General features: G+C 41.5%; 1 protein-coding gene across 6 annotated transcripts in view; it reads left to right on the forward strand.

Annotated features, from left to right (window-relative positions):
• The window catches only part of CACNA1E (calcium voltage-gated channel subunit alpha1 E), a 330,584-nt gene that overhangs the window by 100,501 nt on the left and 208,732 nt on the right, over positions 1 to 21,351 (forward strand). For all 6 annotated transcript variants that reach the window (XM_077453108.1, XM_077453107.1, XM_077453111.1 and 3 more), the window contains exons 3-4: positions 15,088 to 15,191; positions 18,222 to 18,374. In XM_077453108.1, coding sequence (XP_077309234.1) covers positions 15,088 to 15,191; positions 18,222 to 18,374 — 257 coding nt within the window. The remainder of the gene's footprint in view (positions 1 to 15,087; positions 15,192 to 18,221; positions 18,375 to 21,351) is intronic.

The following is a 21,351-nucleotide window of genomic DNA, read 5'->3' on the forward strand; positions in this document are numbered from 1 at the left end:
GCAAAGTAGAAAAACTGAGTTCAGAGGGTCCTTAAAAGGACCGGAGGGAAGCCGGAAAGTCCGTCGGCCCCTCCCGACAATCATCAGGATTCAAAAATGAAGAAAAAAAAGTCAGGGGCCCAGAGGCCCTAAGGGTTCAGGAGTCACTTTTGAGGTACAGAGTCGCGTTGCCTCTTCGACTTTTGCTTCACCCACAGGGGGGCCAACGGGCTGTTCGGGGGGGGTCTTTTAGACGCGTTCGGCCGGCTCCCCATCTGGATGGATTGTAGCTCTTGTGTAATGAGCCCAAGTTGCAGGAGGAGGGTTTCCCCGTCAAGAAAGTTGGTAAAGCTGTATTGTCTATCTTTCCACTGGAACTGGAGGCGAAATGGAAAGGCCCATCTATATTTGATCGAATTTTGATTTAGAACTTCCAGAAGGGGCTTGAGAGATCTTCGCTTTTGAATCGTGGCGGGAGAGATGTCTGCGAAGACTTGGATTTTGTTGCCCTGGATGATGAGATTGTCACGATTGCGAGATCGCATCATAATTTCCTCTTTAATTCCATAAAAGTGAGGCTTGATCACAATATCACGGGGCAAGCCGTCCTGACAGGGGGCTTGTAGCGCTCGATGGGCCCTATCCAGCTCTAGCTTGTGGTCCGGAACGTCCGGGATAATGTCCTTAATGAAGGCCTTGACGGTGCTTTGAATGTCCGTGACAGATTCAGGCACACCTCTGATGCGGAAGTTATACCTTCTGCTTCTATTTTCTAAATCATCTAATTTAGAAAGAGCTGAATCCAGTTGTTCCTGCAGGGACTGTATGCATTTAGAGTTCTGGTTAGTGCGAGCTGCTGTATTATCTACTGCCTGTTCTATCACATCTATTCTGGCCCCTAGATTCTGCAGGTCGGCTTTGTTTGAAGAAGTTATCTGAACAGCATTTTGAGCTAGGCCTGCTGCCAGCATTTCAGAAAAGCTACTTAAGAGCTGTGTCAGGTCAGGTGGATGGATAGGCTGAGGGGAGGCCTGCAGGGCCTCAGCCAGGCTATTTGGGGAGATGGTTTGAGGAGAATAAGAGAAGCCTGCCAGCGATCTATGTATCAACGATATAGTAGAAGCAGGAGAAGTCTGAGGGTCCTGGATGCTACTCACGGCAGTGGAGGAGGGCTGGGGAGGAGGGGGGTCCGCTATATCATCCCTGATGTCTGTGTCTCCGCCGGGAAGAGGAGCGGTCGCCATCTTGGATGGATCAGGCTCGTCTAGGCCGTAAAGTAGCTGGCGGCTGGCGAACGTTTTTGCCCGGCCTTTGGGCATATGTGCGGGCTCCTGGTGTCTTCCGGAGCTCGGTGATATATGCGGCTGAGGTTCCCGCTGGCTGGAAATGCTAATGTTAGCGCCGAAGGGCCGGAGCGGTACGGAGCTCCCGATCAAGGCGTCCGACCGGAAGTCCCGCGCATGCGCACTCCCACTTTGCCATTCTTAAATGTATGCTGGTATTGAATTGGTTAATCTGTGTTTTCCCCAAGCGGGGCAAAACCACACATTGACCTTAACTACTTTGCAGGCAAAGCAATGTATTGGTATGTCGCTGCCTGTTTCCATCTTTAATATCCACCTGCCCGCCGACACCCTTCGTGAATTGTACACCACAGGAGTTTGTCTTCAGGTCACGGCCAATGATTCATTGCTGAGACCTGCTTATTGGCTGTTTCCAATCACAGCCCTGTGCCCTGTGTTGAAAATCAACACAGAGCTCTGTACAGAGGGAACAATCTCTCTTTTTCTTATCCCTGCTGAGCAGGGATAAAAAAGAGATTGTTAGTAAAAAGCTGCACATATTACACCTATTAAACATTTTTAGGCACACAATCGCTCTAGATGTTAACCCCTTCCCAGCCAGTGTTGTTAGTACAGTGACAGTATACAGTATTATCACTGATCACTGTATTAGTGTCACTGGTTATGTCAGTGGTAGTTTGTCAGTTCCTCCCAGTTTTAGGGTCATATTGCCCATCACACTATCACAGTTCCACTATAAGTTATCAACGCCATTAGTAGTATGAAAAATAAATTCACAATACAATAGTTTGTAGACGCTCTAAGTTTCACACAAGCCAATCAATATACACTTATTAGAATTTTTTTTTGCCATGTAGCAGAATACATTTTGACCTAACTGTATGAAGAAATTATATATTTTTTCTTTTGTTATTGGATATGCTTTATTGCATTTTTTTAATGTTCTGTCTTTTTTCATTTGTATAATAAAAAACCCAGAGGTGATCAAATACCACCAAAAGAAAACTCTAATTGTGTGAAAAAGTTATATAAATTGTATAATTGCAGCAGTGACCTGACCTGCATGCTTTGGCCAATCACTGCATACTCTGCTGAGAAAGCCATAATTGGCCAAAGGCGGGGTGCCTTTGGCCAATCTTGGTACAGGGGGACCTAGTCCATGCCCCACACTATATAAGGTTGCTTACATAGCGGTCGTGTATGGTGTGTGGACGGAAATAGATTGAGCTAGATTAGGCAGGCAGGTTAGTTAGTGGCAGTGTGTATGTATGTGTATATATATATATATATATATATATATATATACACTGCACACATATATATATAGGTGTGTATATATATATATATATATATATATATATATATATATATATACATATATATATATATATATATATATATATATATACATATAGTCTAGCGTGTGTGTATATACAGTGTATATATATATATATATATATATATATATATATATATACTCTGCATTAAGCGTAGACTAGATATTCAATGATTCAATATATTCTATATTCAGTCAGTGCAGGCAGTGTATTTGATATATATACATTGTCTAATATATATATATATATATATATATATATATATATATATATATATATATATATATATATATATATTAGACAATGTATATATATCAAATACACTGCCTGCACTGACTGAATATAGAATATATTGAATCATTGAATATCTAGTCTACGCATAATGCAGAGTATATATATATATATATATATATATATATATATATATATATACACGCTAGACTATATGTATATGTATATATATTACTCTGAATTCTGTATATTCTATATAATATTCAGTGCAGACTCTATATTCAGGTCAATGCAAGCAGTGTAGTTTATATAACCCAGTGTATTGAAGAGATTAAGGGGAACCCTGCGCAAAAAATAAATGGTGTGGGAGTCCCCCCAAAGTCCAAACCAGGCCTTCAGGCTTCAGGCCTTCAAGGGGAACCCCATGCCAAAATTTAAAAAAATGGTGTGGGGGTCTATATGTCTATACAAGTCACCAAAAGTAGTAGAGGAACTACATTTGGGAATCAGCGTGGCACCGCAAAGTCAACATCACACCAATTTGGCATGCGATTTGTCATGTCAAATCACATGCCAAATCGCATCAATGTGAACCTAGGCTTAAGAACAGACACCACAAGCAGTGCTTAAAACCATACAAGCGCATAAAGGGACCTCTGACCAAAACCAGATGAAACAGTCCAAGATAATTTTAAGTGTTGGTAAAAAAAATAATTTTTACCTGTACTTAGAATTATGTTGGACCTTTTCATCCAGTTTTGTTCTAGTGCTTATTTCTATGGTTTGAATGACAAGGAGCGGTGAAGCAACTTTTACTTTATTACCATTAGCATGACTTCAGTGACTTCTGGGCAAAACCACAATAACTACCATTCTGTTTTTCAGTTGACCATTGAGACAAAAGGGCATTACGCAGAGAGACCAAGGGGCTTTTCCTTTAAAAATAATGATGGTAACTTGTGGATTGTGGTCTTGCACTAGGCTTTTGCTTTTCAAAATGTAAAACTGCAAACATGTTTGCTAGGCTGTGAAAGACAGGTATGACATTCAGCTCTTTTCACAGAGCGATAATGATTGTTATTTGTGGTCTTTATTGTTCAGTAATAAGAACCAATGAGAGCTGAAAATTACAGCCACATGGCTGAAAATACCAATCTTCACGGGAAGTAACACAAGCATTTTAGTGTAGTAAATTGATCTTGTTAGCTGTAGATTTTGCTTAACAATCTCCAGAAGCTACCCACAGGGATTATTCGCTGTATTGGTCTTTTTTAAAAAAAAAAAAAAAAACATGCACACAACATTTAAGATGCATAGACATTCATTCTTAAGTTTACTTTACTGGTTTTGACATATTAGATGAGAAATTGGGGTATATTAACAAAAACATTTAAAAACCACCCTTGATAAAATGTTCTGACATGCTCAAAATGTTCATAATAATAAGGCAGAATTCCACTAAAACCTTTAACTACTGTATAGAGATGAAATACATAATAAGATAGATAATTTAATGTCAATGATTTCAATGTCCACCCATCCAATCTTGAGATTAACACAGTCCCATCACCTAGCACAACCCCGCCGGAGTATGATTCAACTCTGTTTTATCTGTAACAAACTGTAGCAAAAATTGTTAAAATGCAAGGTTTGTTTATCCTGTAACCACCTATTTCTCTCCATCCCCAGTTAAAAAAAAAGCACAAAAATAATATATAAAAAAAATAAAAATAAGGTAAAACTCTGGTGTCCAGCCTCTTCCCATAGATGGACTTTCACTTGGAGCCCTGGGAAAGCCGAAAGCACTATACATAGTTGTCCTCTTGTGAGGCCGTGTGAAATTGGCCGCACTTAATTGAGCTTTCTGAAAGCTGTGGTATAAGCTATCTGTGTTTTTACTTGTTTATTCTCCTTTAAACATCTGCACTTTTATGGTGGTTCCACAGGCTACTTTCACACTGGGGCGTTGGACCGTTAGAGGTAAAGCGCTTTTTGGCCACTAGCAGAGTGCTTTTAACCCCTGCTAGCGGCCGAATGAATTGTTAAAAGCGTCGCTACCAAATCACTTTGCAGGTGCTTCGGTAGCAGTGCTCATTGATTTCAATGGCAGGGGGGGTGGAGGAGTGGTGTATACACCGCCCAAAAGATGCAGCTTGCAGGACCTTTTCTAACTCCCTGCAAGCGCACCTCTCCAGTGTGAAAACACTTGGGCTCTCACACTGGGGCTGCAGGGGATGCATTTTTCAGGCACTTTACAGGCGCTATTTTTAGCCCAAAAATGCCTGAAAATGCCACAGTGTGAAAGGGGTCTTAGAGGACCTTGCATTTCGATGCATGTTCTGCTTAAATCTCCTTACTTGCTTAGTATTGTAATCCTTGTTGTTCCTTAGAATGAAGTCACTGAGCATTCCCAGATCTCCCTCGATTTAAGGCACACTCTCTATGTCTTATCTATCTGTTATCATGACTTCCTACGGCACAACACTGAACTCTGCTAATCACTCAGAGCTTCCTCCTACACACCATGTGACCATGTGACACCACATACAGTCTAAACTTGCTTATTACTGCAGTCTTATCAGCTGAAGCTGATAAGTCTGACAAAGGGAAACATTAGACATTGGCACAAGTAAATACTATGAAATAAACAAGTAAGCTATGAACAGGGAAGGAGGGTTGCCATAGAAACGTTGGATTGAGTAGGAGGCTTGGTTAACAGTACAGGAAGTGCTCAATGTAAGGGCGGAAATACACTACACTGTGGACTCAGAAAACAATACTTAAGATGGTGCTGTCTAACCCCTGGAAACAAGTTTTTTAAAGTTTCTTTAAACAGTAAGCAATATGCAATTTGGGCTGGATTACAGTGGCTATAGTCTGATAATGACTTATTATAATGCACTAAATGAAAAGAAGCATCAGAGTGGGAAAGTTTACTTCCTCTTTAAAGGAATACAATGCTGTCCCTGGAAAGAAGGATGATGTAACTGCATCCACACATACAGATTAGAAATTAGACTTTTAGAGGTAAAGTTGATTTTGCAAAGCGTAAGCAAGACCAAAGGCAAAGTTCACTTTTAATTTAGGATTTCTTTATAGTCCTTTAATGTTCCACTGACTAAAGATACCCATTACACAAAAATAAACAGGGCTATGGATTAGGATTTTCTAAGGGTCACTGTGTGGTCATTACACTGTGTTTTACTGCTTGGAAACTTTCAGTGGGGCAGGTAATGCCAGTGTTAGTGAATGCAGAAAAAGGCCCTTTTGCTGCATTCACTAACACTAGCATAACCTGCTCTCCATAACCTGGACTCTGAAACACGTTAACTCTTTTCTGCTATGATTCAGTTTTATCATTCTATTATTTTGGACTTTTGTTTGGTGATCGCATTGGATTGTATGTGCAGACTTACCATAAGGCTACATTAAGAAGCTCAAAGATCTTTATTATTAGCCATATCATTGTCACATTTTCAAATTATGGTGACTTGAACCTATAGACCAGTGGTCTCCAAACTGCAGCCCTTTGACTGACCCTTGAGACATTATTCCTCCCACCCACACCAATGATGGGGTACTACTCCTCCCAGTGAAACCAACGATGGGGCACTGTTCCTCCCGTTGACAACAATAATAGGGCACTATTCCTTCCACTGACGCACACGATGGAGCACTATGTCTCCTACTAACACTAATGATGGGGCAATAATGCTCTCACTAATACCAACGATGGGGCACAATTAATCCCAATGGCTCCAATGATGGGGCACTATTCCACCCACTGACATCAACAATGGGGCATTATTCCTCCCAGTGACACCAACTATAGGGAATTACTCCTCCCATTAAAAACAACAATGGGACACTATTCCTTCCACTGACAACAATGATGGGGCATTATTCTTTCCACAGACAACAATGTCGGGCCACTATTCCTTCCACTAACACCAACAATGGGGCACTATTCCTCCCACTGACACCAATTATGGGGCACTATTCTTCCCACTGACACCAATGATGGTGTATTATTCCTCTTACTGACACCAATGATGGGGCACTATTCCTCCAACTTACACCAAGGATGGTGCATTAACGATTCCTCACCAAAGGTGGGAAATTTTTCTACTCCCACTTGCCACGGTCCAGGCCCCCTAAAGTCTAAAGCACAGTAAACTGGCCCTTTGTTTAGAAAGTTTGAAGACCCCTGCTATAGACAATAGATGCCAGCCAACTATGCATGTATGACCCAGCCTATGAATGAACTTTCTGTCAAAAAAATAATTGGACAGATATGTTTATTCATAGTGGGAAGTGTATGCTTGTGGCTTCAGAGGAGGGAGACTATTGTGTCCGAGGAGTAGCTAAAATGATCAAAGACTTCTTACACAGGTATATGCATTGGTAAAAAAAATCAATTTAGCACAGCATATTGCTGAGTTTTCCAGCGTAACCTTAAATTAACTTCCTAAATCTTCAGTTTAGATGATATTTGGTACAAATTCTACACTCTGAAGTGTGAGCTGAGATAGCTATGACGGAGCCAAGAAAATAATTAGCATGTTCACAGCCTGGACACAGCTGTTAAACTGAAATAATATGACAATCCCTCTTATTACAGGCACATGTTTATGAGACAATGTTATGTGCCAGGGCTGAATCCGCTGTAGTCAAATGCAGCAGGTTTTTACTTCGCCTGGAAAGAGTTAACTTTAAAGGTGTAATAAATAGCAAACGTTATTCTGGGACCAAACGCCTGGAGCTGTAGCTGCCTGAGCAGTTTGTAAAAGCCAACAATTTGCTGTAGTATGAAGCAGCTATTAAAGATTGATGTTGACTTAACTGTTGAGTATTGTTATTGATAAGCAAATTGTTGTTATTTCTTTGTCAATTTTAGTAAATTGTGACTAGCATCAGCCAAATTTTCCCACATATTACCTTTCTGGCAGCTTTAAGCATCAAAAGCAACAAATGTAAACTGTAGACATTAGAAAACGATTCCCTGCCATAGTTAAATTCAAGTTTATGGACATCAGAACATGGGGGTCTGTGGGCGGGGGGCTTATCAGAATCTGGAAGCTCCCTTAACCCACGGGGACCCCAGAATACAGCTTCCCTAATGTCAATGAGTATGGGGTTCATAGTCACCGTACTCATTCACCCAAGAAAAGTGTAGTGTAAAAAAAGACAGTGCAGCAGTTTTTGACAAGTCCTTTAAAGAACAAAAAGTAACAAAAAAAGTAGCGTCACTGGGTGGCATCGCCCCTTAGTTATTTAAGAACTTTCAGACGGCAGAACTGGCAGACTGTGGGAGCCTTAGTCGGGAGTGTAACGCATTTTTTTTTCTTTCGGGTCAGTGGTGGCGGTGAGCATCATGATTGATGATAAAGCTACACCGGGGACATTTTTTAACCCCTAGGCACAGAGGCCTTGGCCACATGTTGATGTGTGCATTAGCACTGATAGAGCTGTGCCGAGTGCGCGTGCCCTGCGGCTCACAAAAAGCTCCCGATTGCTTCTTATGATCAGTAATCATGTGACCGCCATGACAGCCAATCATGAAAGTTACATGGTCACAAGCCTGGCCTCCCCCTCCCAGGAATGGCAAACCCCTTAAAGGGCTGGCAGGAGCCAGCACCAAGGGGTTAAAAAAAGAACTTGTCAAAAACTGCCTACTGTCTTTCTTTTACACAACACTTTCTTTTTGGTGAATGAGTAGGGTCACTATGTGGGTCCCCTTGTTAAAGGGGGCTTCCGTATTTCAAAATGCCCCCCTACCCACAGATCCCGCTCACTTATCCCCCCTCTTTCCTGACCTGCTGGGCTGCATGCTCGGATAAGGGTCTGGTATGAATTGGGGAGGGGTACGCCATTTTGTTTTTACATTTCGGCATTGGGGGTTCCCTCAAAATCCATACCAGACCCAAAGGGCCTTGTATGGATTGGGGGGACGCTGTTTTTTTTTTCTTAAGTTTTCATTGCTGCTATTTTTTTTTCTACATTCAGCTCTCAGCGGGAGACCCGCTGGGACTTGGGACTTGTCCCAAGACACATCTTGGGACAGGTCCTTTATTAAAAACTAAAAAAATAAAAATGTCCCACAAAGTCCATTCATCTTCTCTCACTCCTCTGATGGACAGGAAAAGATAAATAAAAAAGATCTGCTCCCTTTTGAGGCACCCACCTTATGACACTTCAGCGCGATGTCAGTTCTTTTATAACTGAAGACAGGGGCCACACGGTGAAGTACCCGGGTGACCCCGCCTCCCTCTGACACATGAGGACTTCCCAATGGCTTCCTCGTGGCATCAGAGGGGGGTGGAGCCACCCGTTTATGTACCCAGGTGGCCCCACCCCCTCTGACGCCCTAGGGAAGCCATTGGGAAGTCCCGTGTATCAGACCCCCACAACCACTGCGCAAGGGTTGTGGGGATGAGGCCGCTGTGTCCATCGACATGGGGACAAGGTACTTTGGGGGGGCATGTGGCCTGGTTCAGGAGGGGGGGCACTCTCTCATTCCCCCCTCTTTTCCTATGGCCTGCCAGGTTGTGTGCTCAATTAAGGGTCTGGTATGGATTTTTGGGGGAACTCTCACGCCATTTTTTGTTTAATTTTGGCATGGGGTTCCCCTTAAAATCCATACCAGACCTGAGGGGTCTAATATGGATTTTAAGGGGGACCCCTACGCCATTTAAAAAAAAATTGACGCAGAGTTCCCCTTAATAATCATACCAGACCTGAAGGGCCTGGTATGGAATATGGGGGGACCCCCACGCAATTTTCTTTTTTAAAATTTGGTTCGGGGGTTCCTCTTAATATTCATAATAGACCCAAAGAGCTTGGTATGGATTTTTGGGGGGACCCCTATGCCGTTTTTTTTCAATGACTTTTATCTGTATTGCCGAGACTCAACAATTCATTATAGCCGCGAGTAGTTTTAAATTACTTTTTTTTCCTTTAGAAATGTAATTTTGCATAGGGACTGTTCTAAACATGGGAAAATGTGCCACTTTACAGGCATGTTGTAGGCACCCACCAGGTACGAAATTTAAAGAAATATTTCACTTTTATTGCTTCACTTTAAGCATTACAAAAATCACTGCTCCTGAAAAAACAGCCAATTTATTTTGAAAAGTTTTATTTATTGCTTTTTAACATATCAAGCTTACACAAGACCCAGTGGGTCACACACAAAAATAAACGATTTTGATTTCTTCAGCATTGACTCTCCCCTCATCCTTCCGGACCAAACAGTTACATACATGTTAAATCCTACTGTAATTGTATTTTATTAGGTGCCACTCAATACACCACCATAGTTTCACTATTCATCCAACTGCCCCACACTTCTGTGGTATGCCCCTGCTAATGTATGTAGCCTTGTATAGGTGCAACCCTATTGACCACACCCTTCCACGCTGATACCGAAGGAGGATTGGGCTTTTTCCATGATAACACAATCATTTACCTAGCGTAATAGATTAGAATCATCAGCAAAGTACAAGTTACTCTTTTTTGCAGGTATATTGTCAACCAGTTCCAAAAGGCACATCTCTATCGTGGGCTGTGTAGTGATGGCGGTTACTTCTGCTATACATTCTGTGACTCTCTTCCAAAAAACTTGGATGCTTGAGCAATTCCAAAAGATATGCATGAAAGGAGTGAGGGAACTGCACCACCAACAGCCAGGTGACTGGGTAGGGAACATCTTAGCCAGTCTAGCTGGAGTAAGATCTATACGATGCAGGGATTTAAATTGAATGAGTTGGTCCCTAGCAGAGACAAATCTAGTAAAATGAATGTCCTATACATCATCCCAGTCATCCTAGTCCATCTGAGGGAACACCGCACCCCACACCGCCCTACACTTTGCAAGGAGATCTCCTCCTTCTCTGAACAGTTGTTTATATATTGTAGACAAGGCCTTGTCCAAAGTGTCCTCCCTCAGCAAAGACTCTAAATCACTAATTTTCAGGGTAATACCAATATCTCCAATTTGGGCATTGTATGAATGTCTGCAATGAAGATAACGGAACAATTGGGTGTTGGGAAAATTAAACTTAGTTTTATGGGTGTCAAACTGTAGAAGTTTCCCACCACCCACTATGTCTTTCAGCATCTTTATACCAAACTTGGTCCAGATGATTGGATCAGGGTACTCACAAAAGTGTGTTAATTTGGGATTCTTCCAAAGTAGTGTGTGGGGAGGAATCTCGAAGTACTATGCATCTTTGTCACTGCTACCCATGCCCTACTGGTTGCACGCATGGATATCATGAGCCTATATGGAACTCCGATACCCTGATGCGGGAGATGTGTTAGCGCTTCATAAGAACCAACAATAGCCACTTCTACAGTATTAAAAAAAGAGGAGAAAATACTGTTACAACCATTTCCTGCTTCCTCCTATCTCAGCGCAATGTCTTATTAAGCTATGGTTATTATAGGCAATTTAAAAAAAAGTATATAACATTACCCAGTATAAACCATATAGCAGCCACTTAAAAAACAATAAAAATAAGTAACAAATGACAATAATAAAATATCGCTGCCTAAAGGATCAGCCAGATATAAAAAATCTTGTCAAAGTGGTGCTCCTATCAAGTTAAATACATTAACTCACTGACAAGATGAATGAATAAACTAACTCAGGTTAATATTCAAATGTCAGACAAAAGGAACTGATATGAAAAGGCTGGAAACAAGTTCATATGTTGAAAGATGTGAGGTATCACTTGTGTTGGATCTCTAGACAATCTGTTGATGTGTGCACCTACACTGCGATCCTGCAATACAGACCACACGCCCCTCTGGGGTTTCAACTCACCGAAATGATGTTAAAATTGGGCCTCATATCTCCACATTATCCTGCCAAATCTCTCAGCATGATCGCATTGGAACACTTGGAATGTGAATATCCTTCCAGGTGAACATGTCCATGTTATCCTCCCGCATACACTGAACGATCACACCAGGCAATCTCAGGTGATCAGACCATTGTTTAATTGTGAGCATATGCATTCTATGAACAGGTATACTTGCAGCATGCTTGTTGTTTGAATGGATATGACTGGTGAGGGCAGCACCAAGAAGGGAAAGTGTAGGAAAGATAAAGGGAAGGCTCCAGCCAGGAAACGTCCAACACGGACTCAGAAACCCACTTCTGTCACTCTCCTCGTCGAACAGCTCATCCTCAGGTAGAGCAAACCACCTGTGCCGAAAAAACTGCCATTTTTAAAACTTTTTTTGTATTGATACATGTCCCCTGGGGCAGGACCCAGATCCCCAAACACTTTTTTTTATGGCAATACCTTGTATATAAGCCTTTAAAATTCCCATAGAAAATTCATTATAGCCGCAAGTAGTTTTACATTACTTTTTTCCTTTAGAAATATATGCAGGGACTGTTCTAAATGCAGGAAAAATGCACCACTTTACAGGCATACTATAGACACCCCCAAGGCACGAAATTTAAAGGAATATTTCACTTTTATTATTTCACTTTAAGCATTATTAATATCACTGCTCCCCAAAAAAACTTCAGTTTTTAAAACTTTTTTTTGCATTGATATATGTCCCCTGGGGCAGGACCCAGGTCCCTAAACACTTTTTATGTAAATAACTTGCATATTAACCCTTAAAATTAGCGCTTTTAATTTTTCATGGTTTTTCAGACTTTGACGGTGTTCGTGTGTTCAAACACATTTTTTGCCTGTTCGCCTGTTCTGCTGTGAATCAAACCGGGGGATATTTGGCTCATCCCTAATTGCTAGATATAACTGTGAATAACTGGTAAAGAGCTTAGACCAGACTCTATGTACAGCAGTATAGTCGGTGTTTATCTGGCGCTCCAGATAGAGTAATGCTTAGGGGTATAGTCCGTGGCTATAATAGCTGGATGGTGATGTATCCATAGATGGGGTATTAAGGGTTTTTTCCAGACTCTATTTACAGGCACTGTTTGATGGAATAGCAAGAGGAATGGGTCGCTTTAAACCATAAAATAAAGACCCTTGCCTATCTAATAACAATTATGGTATGCAGATTTTGGAAACAAGGTCCCAGTGGTTAATAAGGACCTCCTTAGTGTTTCACTATTATCAAAATAAAGGCATTTAAGTAAATAGTTGCTACAACACAAGTTTACTAATGGCCATTGTTAAGGAAATGGATTGATTGGAAGGGGTTGGCTTGAGAACAGAATTTTCGATTGCTAATTACAGAGTTTGTTGGAATCACGGTAGGGAGTGAAACTCTGGCCTGTAATTAAAGAAATTAGTTGAACAATGGCCCAATTTAGTGTATTCTAAGTTGCTGGGATCACTCCAACTATTTCTGTTTCCCCTTATGTCTGTCAGAAGCAAAATTCTATTTCTATAGGTATTTCAAGGACATTCTGTGTAGATATTGCTTGACTGGTGCCGAATACAAAGTGTGTTGGGCAGGCTCTTTCAACAATGTATACATATACAAGAAAAGCTAAAAATTCTCTTGTTTTTTTTTTTCCTAAGTAGTGTTCTTGACAGCTTGCTGGTATATTAAACTTTCTATGCAATCTGTCAGTCAGATGCTTTTTTGTAGAACATCCTTATACACCAAAGATGTAAAGATCCGGAATGTCTCCATAACAAAGCAATTTGTTGTTGAGCTGATTTATAAAATATGAAGACTATAAATATTCATATATCGCCATTTGCAGCCAATCAGATTTTTCTTTCTCTAGCCTACATGCAACAGAATCTGGAATCTGACTGATAGCTGCGGACAGTTTACAGGTTTCTTCCAGTTTTTAAAGGGAACCTGTCAGTAAAATTACGGTATGTGTAGTTTGGTTTTGAAAACCAAAGCACTGTAATAAAATATTGCGAAAAATCATTAAATTGTTTCTAAACCCAAAAATAAAAATGTAATGTATTGCCACGTACCAGTCATTAATTGTGCTTTTTAGGCTTTTTTTTTTAAACCAATGTTCCCACAAGTAAAACTCTTTCTGTTTTTGGGTGACAACATTCACTTACTGTGCTGTATCTATAGTAAGCGGCTTTGCCATCCAAGACTGCTCCCCTAAATTGGACTATAAACACCAACATAATCTTCATTAAATATGAGGTGGGTGTTTGGGAGTGCTCCTCAGCCCAGCAATCAAAAAAGCTGGTCTAGTATCTGTTCCTCCTTTGGAACAATAATGAGTGAATATGTCCAAAACATATATATATATATATATATATATATATATATATATATATATATATATATATATATATATATATATTAAAGGATAAAATATTGCTTGTAAACCATTTTTTTTAAATAAATGTGACTGATGCCATATTAGATATTCTGTCTGTTTATTAGCTAGGTTTGTCATACCCTGATCTAATTTGATGATCAGTTTCCCTATTGGGTGAAACATTGGCCACAGCCATATTTGGCCAATACATGACCACTTCTGTTGTCCATATCCAATCGGAAGGCTTAAAGTGTGGATAGGGCCATTTTAAGATGAGGGTGTGGAGTAAGGACCCCATTTTTTAAATTGACCACCAGAATTTCCAGTAGTCCATGATTTGGGGGGGGGGGTCAAAGTCCACTCTGTTTCAATTAAGTCTTTCTGACTGTAGGTGGATTTTGAGTAATATAGGCAGAATATGAGAGGAGGGATCCGACTGCATTGATATAGTGACAGGCAGTGAGATTTATGCTGGCAAACCCAGGCTCCGCCCCTAGAATCGGGAACCATTAAGTTTTCAGTAGGTATTTTCCCCTAACTTGCTGGACCTGGAGCAACCCTTCAGTTTTTGTTATGTTTGATGTGGCCCTAGGTCTGAAGAATAATGGATCAAATTTGGCTATCTGTATAAATGTTGAAATCTCTTTAGTGGGGGGTGAGTCAGCCACGCCTCTTGACCTTTGACTTCTGGGAACACGCCTGCTGACCTTTGACCTTTGGAGGAGGATCATATTCGAATCCCTGAGTCCTAATCTTGTTCTTCAAGGGTAAACCCTAACCCTAACCTTAACCCCAACCCTTTTGTTTAAGACAAAAGAAAAAAGATCAGATCTTGTAGAATTTGTAGCTGAACATTGAGCCTTTAAAAATATGAGTGTTGATCTGAGCTGTTGCTAACACAATATTGCCTATTCTCACATGGTTTAAGGTAAAACATCAATATACCTTATCCTGGCTTTCCTTTTACATCTATAGTTTGTTAATGCATTTTCTACTTTGATTGCAGCATTCTGGCCACAGCTGGAACTCACTTTAATACTCACGTGGACCTGCGAACCTTGCGGGCAGTACGTGTTCTCCGACCGCTCAAGCTGGTCTCGGGAATTCCAAGTAAGTTTCATTTTTTTTTACTTTTGTTTAAAAACATTATGGTTGTAATCTTTCTGTATTCTTTTAAATCCTTTTCAGTCCAAACCTGTTAATTTAAACTGGTTCAACATCAAACTGGTATGTATGTTCTGTTATGTTGGAATCCCATGTGTCAGTTACAAACAGAAAAAGTGGCAGCTGCTCAATCCGCTTAAAACTGTACATTGGGAGCATTCATTTTCAAATATATGTGGACGCTGCATGCTGTGTCCTGGCTCCTCTGTGTCAAGCAGTTGCACTTTCATCTGTTAGACATGTATTATAACATTACAGAAATTGAGTGCAAATGTATCCAATGCTACGCCATTTCTCCCTATGATCCCTAAACATGAAAAACCAATGCTAACAAAGCCGCAGAAGATTTTTCATATGCATGTACCTAATAAGAAAAGAAAGAGAAAAAACGTACTTTGACCAGTACACAATGTAAGGGGTAATGTGTTATCAGCACAGAACAAGAATTCCAATATCAAGCTCCCCTAGCCAGCAGAGGACCTGTCTAATCTGTTTCTACTTAACTACTTCAGCCCTTACTGACCAAGCCATTTTGCAATATGGCACTGACGTCAATTTAACTATCAACTGCTTGTGGGTGCAACGTTGTACCCAAACAAAATTGATGTCCTTTTTTTCCCACAAATAGAGCTTTCTTTTGGTGGTATTTGATCACCTCTGCGGTTTTTATTTTTTGCGCTATAAACAAAAAAAGACCGACAATTGAAAAAAAAAAAACAATTTTTTGCTATAATAAATATCCCACTTTATTTTTATTTTTACATTTCTTCATCAGTTTAGGCCAATATGTTTTCTTCTACATATTTTTGGCAAAATTGCAATAAGCGTATATTGATTGGTTTGCGCAAAATATATAGCATTTACAAAATAGGGGATAGATTTATGGCATTTTTATTATACATTTTTTTACTAGCAATGGCAGTGATCAACAATTTTTAGTGGGACTGTGACATTGCGGTGGACAGTTTGGACACTTTTGACACTTTTTTGGGACCACTGACATCTATACAGTGATCAGAGCTAAAAAATAGCCACTGATCACTGTGTAAAGGACACTGGCAGGGAAGGGGTTAACACTCGGGGGTGATCAAGGGGATAAGTGTGTCCTAGGGAGGTGTTTCTGTGGGGGAAGTGGACTGACTGGAAATAGAGAGAGATTGCTATTCCTGATCACTAGGAAGAGACAATCTCTCTCTCTACTCTCCTGTCAGAACGGGAATCTGCTTTGTTTACACTGACAGATCCCCATTCTGGCTCTTTGGGGAGCGATTGTGTGTGGTCGGCGGCTATTACAGCTGTTGGCCACATGCATCGGCTCCAGCGATGCGCCATGGGCATGTGCGTGCCTGCTATAGCTTTTGCACAGAGCGATGTACTGGTACGCCGATTTGCGCAATAGAGCCGCCCTGCCGCAGTATATCTGTGGCGGCTGGTTGGCAAGTGGTTAAAGTGTTGCTAAACCCAAAACAGTAAAATCAGTCTGCTCTGTATATATGCAGTAAAGAGTGCTTGTTATACTCATTGTGGATCCTAAGGGGTTAATCCACTGCACTGTATAAAAAGGCTGTTTGATCCTGTCTTCTCTGATTATCCTCTTCTTCCACAGTCCCCAATCCATCTCTCGATGGTTCAGAACAGTGCCTTGGAGGCACTTTGCACATGCTTAGTTTGGTGTGTATTGCTAGAATTTTATTTTTTCTTAAGAGGGTGCATGTAATAGGCACAGGGCCAATCATCACTGTCCAGACAGAGGATCAGGGGTCCTGTAGCCTCATAGGACAGTCAGAGTAGAATGAAAACTCTTCCTACAAGCTTTAACCAGACACTGATAGAAGTCACAAGACTGCTATATACTGCTGATAAGAAAGGGTATTTAGCAGTTTATATTTACTAAAATAATTGCATTTCCATGTATTATGGGAGACCATATATAGTGAATGCAGCGTCTTGTGCCCAGCTCTAGGAAATATAAAAATTCTTCCTTTGCGTGTGGTTACACCTGCACTGCAAGGGTTAACTATGTTGAGGGGTCCGGTCTAGCTGCGCAGAGGAACAGGGCATTGGGTAAGTAAATCTTTTTTAATTCCCTTAGACCTAAGCGAGCTGTTAACCTTTGTAGTGCAGGCTAGACCAACACTTTCTCTTGCTGGCTGGTGGGACTAGGTGTTGGGTTGTCTTGTGCTGTGCAAGCATGTTTATACCTGACATAGATGGAAATCTATTTCATTTAAACCAGAGTTTCACTTTAAAGTGACATTAAACCCAAAAACTAAAATGCAATATATTTCAGCTTACCAATCATTAGATGTGGTGGATGAGCCCGTTTTCTTTTTTTAGGCTTTTTCCCTAGTTTCTTTTAACCTGGTGATCTGGCCAGTAACACACCTCTGTATTAGAGTGCCTCCACTCTGGATGAAGGAGCACAGCAGCATTGCCAGTTTGGCAGTGTGGGTTGGAGGAATGCTGGATGTAGTAGCAGTTTTAGATAAACTGAAAAAATTGAAGCCAAACTAGAGCTAACACTTTAGAAGCGGTTACAGCAAACAGTGTTTTTCCTTTTGGGATAAAGGTTTTACATAAATAACTAAAGCTGATCATTGTAAGTACCCCTGCCAGTGTAGAATGGTTTGTCTCCTCCCTGTAAACCAATATACCTGGAAGGGTGCTTGTTCTTTGACAAACAGACTTACTGGCTGGATCGCTAGATGAAAAAAAAAAAAGAAGAAAGAAAGCCTAAAAAGAAAATGAATGCAGCCATTACATCTCATAATTGGAAAGCTGCGATATAATAAACGTTTCCTTTTGGGTTTAATACTGTTTGAAGTCAGGCATTGTGAGTGCTGAATTGCTATGGTGCTCTGTGAAGCTCAGTGAGCACCGGGGAAATTTCGGATACCGCTTCTGACCATTGATATTGCACTTGTATCTTTAATCTGTATTATGCTGTCAGCACTGTGTCATGTATTTCTCCTACAGGTTTACAGATTGTCTTGAAATCCATCATGAAAGCGATGGTGCCTCTGCTACAGATTGGATTGCTGCTTTTTTTTGCCATTCTCATGTTTGCAATTATTGGACTTGAGTTTTACAGTGGCAAGCTACACAAAGCCTGTTACAGGAACCAATCAGGTAAGCTCCCTACCACATCATATGAGAAGAAATCTCTGTCTGTAATGTAGTTATTGAGACGATAACCTTAACTACTTGCCTACTGGGCACCTAAACCCCTCTCCTGCCCAGACCAATTTCCAGCTTTCAGCGCTGTCTCTCTTTGAATGACAATTGCACGGTCATACAACACTGTACCCAAATACAATTTTTAGAATTGTTTTCACATAAATAGAGCTTTCTTTTGGTGGTATTTAATCACTGCTGTTTTTTTTTTTTCATTTTTGCAAAAAAAAAAACTAAAAAAGACCAAAGATTTTGAAAAAAAAAATTCATAGTTTTTTTATAACATTTTGAAAACAGGTAATTTTTCTCCTTCACTGATCTGCACTGATGGGCACTGATAAAGCGACACTAATGGGCACTGAGAGGTGGCACTGATGATTGTTACCGATGGACATTGATAGTTGGCATTGATGGGCGGCAATGAAAGACACTGATAGGTGGCACTGAAAGGTAATGATAGGTGGCACTAATAAGCAGCACTGATAGGTGGCATTGATATGCACCAGTAGGTGATGCTGATGGGCAGCACTGATTAGTGGCACTGATGATGAGACACTGATGGGCATTGATTGGCAGCACTGGTAGGCATTGATAGGTGCCACTGGTGGGCAAAGGTAGATGTCACTGTGGGTACTGGTAGGTGGCAAGGTGGGCACTGGTAGGTGCACTGTTGGGTATTGATAGGTGGCACTGGCAGGTGGCACTGGTGGGCACAGATGAGGCAGCCATGGCTCACCGTGTGAGGAGCTGATGTCCCTCTGACAGAAGCTGGTGATCGCCTTTTTTTTCCCCTCACGCTGACAGCATTCTCATTGGCTTACCTTTACATAGGCTAGCCCTTATTCAGTCCATCATGAATACTGCTTCTAGGCTCATCCACCTTTCAAACCACTCAGTGTCTGCTACACCTCTCTGTCAATCCTTCCACTCGCTGCCACTCACCCAACAACTTTACCTGTTACCTGTGCCCATCAGTACAGCCTCACCTGTGCCTGTCAGTAATCTCACCTGTGCCCATCAATAAAGCCTCACCTGTGCCTGTCAAGAGACTCACCTGTGTCCATCAATACAGTCTCACCTGTGCCTGTCAATAGTCTCACCTGTGCCTATCAATACAGCCTCACCTGTGCATGTCAGTAGTCTCACTTGTGCCCATCAATACAGGCCCGCAAGGCTGAAACGCGTTTACATTTGCTGGCTGTGTCTTTTATGGCGAATCAATACATTTTGAAGATTTTAAAGAGCAAGCAAGGAGTTGAGGACCATCTTTTCTCATGATTGCTACTGCAGCTGTCCTACTGCCTTTCCCCATCCAGGTAGTTCTAAAAAATCTTCTGATCTGATTGGGTAGAAGCAACCTACTTCTGCTTTAATTTATCAATACAGCATCGTCTTTGCCTGTCAGTAGTCTCATCTGTGAAGAGGAAGAGTCGAGCTGGCCCATCATTAGAGAGCAGGGATTGCCCACTGTAACAGCTTTCATTTGAATTGCTGGGTTCCCGATGCTGCTTACATCACACTTTCCCATGTCCTCACCCTGTGCCACTCATGTCACACAGTCCCGCCTCCTCGCCCTGCACCTCTCACGTCACACAGTCCTGCCTGCATTGAACTGGTGTTCTGTCTATCAAATGTGCCAGGCAAGGAGGTGGGACTGTGTGACGTGAGAGGTGCAGGGTGAAGAGGTGGGACTGTGTGACGGGAACCCAGCAATTCAAAGGAAAGCTGTTACAGCAGGCAATCCCTGCACTCTGATGATCAGTCAGCTCAACTCTTCGCCCTTGTACACATGATCGGATATTCCGACGGAAAATGTCCGATTGGACTGTGTTGTCGGATAATCCGACCATGTGTGGGCTCCATTGGACTTTTTCCGTTGGAATGTCCGACCAACAAAGTTTGAGAGCTGGATATAAAATTTTCCGACAGCATGATCCGATCGGAGAAAGTCTGATCGTTTGTAGAGAATTCCAATCGGACAAAGTGCCACGCATGCTCAGATCAAAGTATGAGACCAAAGCTATTGGCTACTAGCCTGAACATCCGCCCCGTCGTAACGAACGAACGTCATCACGTTCCGAATTATCGGATTTTCCGACAACTTTGTCCGACCGTGTGTATGCAACACCAGTTTCGGATAAAATCCGTCGGAAAAAAATCAGACGGATTTTGTGGTCGGAATGTCTGACTGTGTGTACAAGGGCTTCCTCTCCTCTCTTCCCCTGGCTGGACCCCGCCTGCCAGGGGTGCTCGTCTCCTCCTCGCCAGCCCTCATTTTCCACTTGCAAAATGCGAGTAGGCGAGTGGAAAATTTGAGGACTGTATATATAAACATGTACAGATAAGATAAACACAGGGCAGGGGAGAGCAGGGAGCAGATGGGAAGGGGCAAAACAAAACTGGTATGAGAACAAGGAAGTAAGATACAGGGAAAAGGCAAGGGGTTAGGCAGCATCACAATAAATGGGGTACAAATTAGGAGCAGTCAAAACACTAAGGCGCCATGTGGTAGTGAGAGCGACCTTCTATAGCCACCTAGCAGCTGAAATCAGGTGGAGCTGATCACTGAAACCTGCTGGCTTCTGAAAGACACCTGCTGGCGGACACTGGAACTGCAGCTATCAGCCCTGAGAACCACAGTGCCACCAGCAGCTGAACCAGGTCCTGATGGTGGTTAGATCTCTCCAGCAGATTTACCTTTCCCTATGCTATCCAAATTTTAAAAAAACTTTTTGGCTATACTTTAAGTTGACCAGCCACACCAAATTGATTCCTGTGTCTAGTCCCACGGGGGTTGATTTACTAAAATCCAAAAGTGAAAAATCTGGTGCAGCTATACATTGTAGTCAATCAGCTTCAAACTTTAGCTTGTCAATTAAGCTTTGACAAAAAAAAATGGAATCTGATTTGTTTCTATGCAGAGCTGCACCAG

Source organism: Lithobates pipiens, unplaced genomic scaffold, assembly GCF_037356315.1.
Source record: "Lithobates pipiens isolate NorthernLeopardFrog02 unplaced genomic scaffold, aLitPip1_a1.2 Scaffold_23, whole genome shotgun sequence".
In the NCBI taxonomy this organism is placed as follows: domain Eukaryota; kingdom Metazoa; phylum Chordata; class Amphibia; order Anura; family Ranidae; genus Lithobates; species Lithobates pipiens.